The 5,000-nt window shown below is 39.2% G+C and overlaps 1 protein-coding gene across 1 annotated transcript; it reads left to right on the plus strand.

Annotated features, from left to right (window-relative positions):
- Positions 1 to 1,634: 1,634 nt before the first annotated feature.
- Positions 1,635 to 2,345, plus strand: LOC137630644 (circumsporozoite protein-like). Its single transcript, XM_068362261.1, has one exon. The coding sequence runs from the start codon at positions 1,635 to 1,637 to the stop codon at positions 2,343 to 2,345; it is 711 nt and encodes a 236-aa protein (XP_068218362.1).
- Positions 2,346 to 5,000: the final 2,655 nt, after the last annotated feature.

A 5,000-nucleotide genomic window follows, 5' to 3' on the forward strand; every position in this document is an offset into this window, starting at 1 on the left:
TAATTAGGGGTCGACAGCTTTTGATATCCGCGTTGATAAACCGCTTGAATTTAATCTTAGTTCTTTGTTGTGATGGCCGTTGTGGTAACGTCCATGACAGGTAAACGCTAGACTAGGGTTCGAGTCCCACTAAAACTCGTTAGTTTCTTCGGTCGTTGCAACCCCACCATACTTGTAAGCTAATGATGGGGGTTTGTGGAAGCCTATAGGTCTATCTGCTGAGTCATCAGCAGACATTGCCTGGCCCTCCTTGGTCCTAGCTTGGGTGGAGAGGGGTCTTGGGCACTGATCATATGTACTATATGGTCAGTCTCTAGGGTATTGTCCTGCTTGATAGGGCAGTGTCACTGCTCCTTGTCTCTGTCATTCATGATCGGCCTTTAAACCTCTAAACTTCCCTATTATAGTCTTCTTTCTTCCAGATTATTAATATTATCTTATGTTTTCCTATATTCACATTGCACACACTTCCAAGGATTATTTAACTCCGAAGAAAGCCCCAGTTATTTCTCTGGTCCAATTTAGCATTAGCTATAATATCCTTTTTTATTATTATTATTATTATTATTATTATTATTATTAGCCAAACTACAACCTTAGTTGGAAAAACAAGATGCTATAAGCCCAAGGGCTCCAACAGGGAAAAATAGCCCAGTGAAGAAAGGAAATAAATAAACGAGATGAAAAGTAATGAACAATTGAAATAAAATATATAAACAATAACATAAATGCATATATTTCATATATAAACTATAAAAAGGCTTATGTCAGCCGTTCAACATAAAAACATTTACCGTAAAGTATAAACTTCAGACGTTCGACTGATTCAGCCACCCAATTAGGAAGATCATTCCACAACTTAGTCACAGCTGGAATAAAACTTGTAGAATATTGTGTAGTATTGAGCCTCATGATGGAGAAGGCCTGACTATTAGAATGAACTGCATGTCTAGTATTACGAATACGATGGAACTGTCTGGGATTATATAAATGTAAAGGATGATCAGAATTATGAAAAATCTTATGCAACATGTATAACGAACTAATTAAGCGACGGTGCGAGAGATTAATATCTAGATGAGGAATAAGAAATTTAATAGACCGATCTTCCATCAACATCACCTTTCTTGCGTATTCCCTCTTCTTGGCATGTGGATTGGCCAGTGTTGTGATGAAAACGGATCAAACCCCAGTCTTGAAAAAAAAACACGCACACACACACACACACACACACACACATATATATATATATATATATATATATATATATATATATATATATATGTGTGTGTATGTATATATATATACAGTATATATATATATATATATATATATATATATATATATATATATATATATATATATATATATATATATATATATATATATATTCCAGCTAGATTCTGTCACATCACCAGATCCACCACAATTCGTTGTAGTGAAATATTAAAATTTTTGGTAAAGTATTCAATGATTAATAGAAGAAGAATACACACACACATTCACTCAGTAGCAACGGTAGCCGATTTAACAGTCAGAGCTGGCAACAAATTGACCAAAGATGAAATTGAACCTTGACACTTTCCATATTTTGTCCAGATAACTAAAGTCCCCATGGAAATCTCCCCTATGTAATGGCGCGTCTGGCTATATACAATATAGCTGCACCAGCAGAAGCTACCGCCGCGCCCTTGGGAGCGGGGGAGCCGCCCAGCGCCCTTGGGAGTGGGGGAGCCGCCCAGCGCCCTTGGGAGTGGGGGAGCCGCCCAGCGCCCTTGGGAGCGGGGGAGCCGCCCAGCGCCAGCGAGAGCAGGGAACCCCCCAGCGCCACCGGGAGCGGGGGAGCCGCCCAGCGCCAGCCGGAGCGGGGGAGCCCCCAGCGCCACCGGGAGCGAGGGAGCCGCCCAGCGCCAGCCGGAGCGGGGGAGCCCCCAGCGCCAGCCGGAGCGGGGGAGCCCCCAGCGCCACCGGGAGCGAGGGAGCCGCCCAGCGCCAGCCGGAGCGGGGGAGCCCCCAGCGCCACCGGGAGCGGGGGAGCCCCCAGCGCCAGCCGGAGCGGGGGAGCCGCCCAGCGCCAGCCGGAGCGGGGGAGCCCCCAGCGCCACCGGGAGCGAGGGAGCCGCCCAGCGCCAGCCGGAGCGGGGGAGCCGCCCAGCGCCAGCGAGAGCGGGGAACCCCCCAGCGCCACCGGGAGCGGGGGAGCCGCCCAGCGCCAGCCGGAGCGGGGGAGCCCCCAGCGCCACCGGGAGCGAGGGAGCCGCCCAGCGCCAGCCGGAGCGGGGGAGCCCCCAGCGCCACCGGGAGCGAGGGAGCCGCCCAGCGCCAGCAGGAACAAGTGGAGATAAAGGAAGACAGAAAAGAGCGCAAAGATTTGTCCAGGATTCCTTCGTAGCTCTCGCTCGAGTTTGGTCTTTTTCGCCACGTTCAGCAAAGAATTCACACTCGACTACGGGGACTTCAGGGAAAAACAACGAACATTAAACGTTTTAAAGATATTCGTCAAAGGAAGATCTACCAAGAAGTCGTCTCTTTGACAAATTACTATTATTATTATTAATAATTGCTAAGCTACAACCCTAGTTGGAAAAGCATGATTCTATAAGCCCAGGGGCCCCAACAGGGAAAATAGCCCAGTGAGGAAAGGAAATAAGGAAAAATAATATATTTTAAGAGTCGTAACACATAAATAAATATTTCCTATATATACTATAAAAACTTTAACAAAACAAGAAGAGAAACTAGTAGAAACAGTGTGCCTGAGTGTACCCTCAAGTAAGAGAACTCTAACCCAAGACAGTGGAAGACCATGGTACAGAGGCTATGACACTACCCAAGACTAGAGAACAATTGTTTGATTTTGGAGTATCCTTCTTCTAGAAGAGCTGCTCACCATAGCTAAAGAATCTCTTCTATCCTTACCAAGAGGAAAGTATTATTATTATTATTATTATTATTATTATTACTTACTAAGCTACAACCCTAGTTGGAAAAGCAGTATGCTATAAGCCCAGGGGCTCCAATAGGGAAAATAGCTCAGTGCGGAAAGGAAAAAAGGAAAATAAAATATTCTAAGAAGAGTAACAACAATAAATATCTCCTATATAAACTATAAAAACTTTAACAAAACAAGAGGAAGAGAAATAAGATAGGAAAGTGTGCTCGAGTGTACCCTCAAGCAAGAGAACTCTAACCCAAGACAGTGAAAGGCCATGGTACAGAGGCTATGGCACTACCCAAGACTAGAGAACAGTGGTTTGATTTTGGAGTGTCCTTCTCCTAGAAGAGCTGCTTACCATAGCTAAAGAGTCTCTTCTACCCTTACCAAGAGGAAAGTGGCACTGAACAATTACAGTGCAGTAACCCCTTGGGTGATGAAGAATTGTTTGGTAATCTGTGTTGTCAGGTGTATGAGGATAGAGGAGAATATGTAAAGAATATGCCAGACTATTTAGTGTGTATGAAGGCAAAAGGAAAATGAACCGTAACCAGAGAGGAGGATCCAATTTAGTACTGTCTGGCCAGTCAAAAGACCCCATAACTCTCTAGCGGTAGTATCTCAACGGGTGGCTGGTGCCCTGGCCAACCTACTACCTACAAGTAGCCACTGAACAGTAGTTAACCTCTTGGGTGAAGAAGAATTATTTAGCAATCTCAGTGTTGTCAGGTGTATGAGGACAGGAGAATGTGTAAAGAATAGGCCAGACTATTCTGTGTCCGTGTAGGCATAGGGAAAGAACCGTAACCAGAGAGAAGGGTCCTATGTAGTACTGTCTGACCAGTCAAAGGACCCCGTAACTCTAGCGGTAGTATCTCAACGGGCGGCTGGTGCCTTCCAATTCCTTCAAAATATTAGGCAACCATTTTGACAGCCTTGGTTTTTGATTGACTTTTACAAGCCTAACTAATTACTCTACAGTTCATTCCTTTTAGCGGGATAAGAAAAAAAAAAGGACTTGAATTAGTCTGAGAATAGCGCAGTCAATACCTTCCTTTACCAGCCTATTATTATCAACTTGCAAATAATTCATGCATTTCATATCAAAAGCATATACCTACATTCTTAAAGGTATGTGTCTTCGTGAAGTACAAATTGTTACGAAATTTATTGAATCATGCAATGTTAATGAGGTATTTCTTTTTTATTACCCTCCCCCCCCATTTTTTTTTTTACAAAAAAGGGAAGATAAGATTCAAAATTAGATTCGAGTTGAAGCCTTCTAAATTCCGTCTACTTCTACTTTAATATTATCATCCAAATTATATTTTCAGTTCACGTCTTGATTTTATTGCTAAGATGAATTTCTGCTCTCCTAACTGAACTTCAAATTCAATTACTTGCTGTTTTGGGCACCATTTGTTTCCCTCTTTTCCAGTCACTGATATACAAAATGTATTTCCTTTTCACACTTCTTGCAGCATAAAAGGAATTCGTGCAAAAAGAAACTCGCAGCATATGACAATCATTTGATTTGTTTTCTCATGTTCTGCAATAATTTTTCCCCATTTTCCGACGAAATGTGTACCCTAATTATATATATATATATATATATATATATATATATATATATATATATATATATATATATATATATATATATATATATATATATATATATATATATATATATATATATATATATATATATATATATATATATATATATATATATATATATATATATATATATATATATATATATATATATATATATATATATATATATATATATATATATATAAATATATATATATATATATATAATATATATATATATATATATATATATATATATATATATATATATATATATATATATATATATATATATATATATATATATATATATATATATATATATATATATATATATATATATATATATATATATATATATATATATATATATATATATATATATATATATATATATATATATATATATATATATATATATATATATATATATATATATATATATATATATATATATATATATATA

The sequence above is a fragment of the Palaemon carinicauda genome, chromosome 3 (genome assembly GCF_036898095.1).
Source record: "Palaemon carinicauda isolate YSFRI2023 chromosome 3, ASM3689809v2, whole genome shotgun sequence".
NCBI classification, from domain to species: domain Eukaryota; kingdom Metazoa; phylum Arthropoda; class Malacostraca; order Decapoda; family Palaemonidae; genus Palaemon; species Palaemon carinicauda.

What these genes read in the sequence shown, in the direction of transcription:
- LOC137630644 (XM_068362261.1), top strand. Translation starts at nt 1,635, where the DNA reads ATGGCGCGTCTGGCTATATACAATATAGCTGCACCAGCAGAAGCTACC.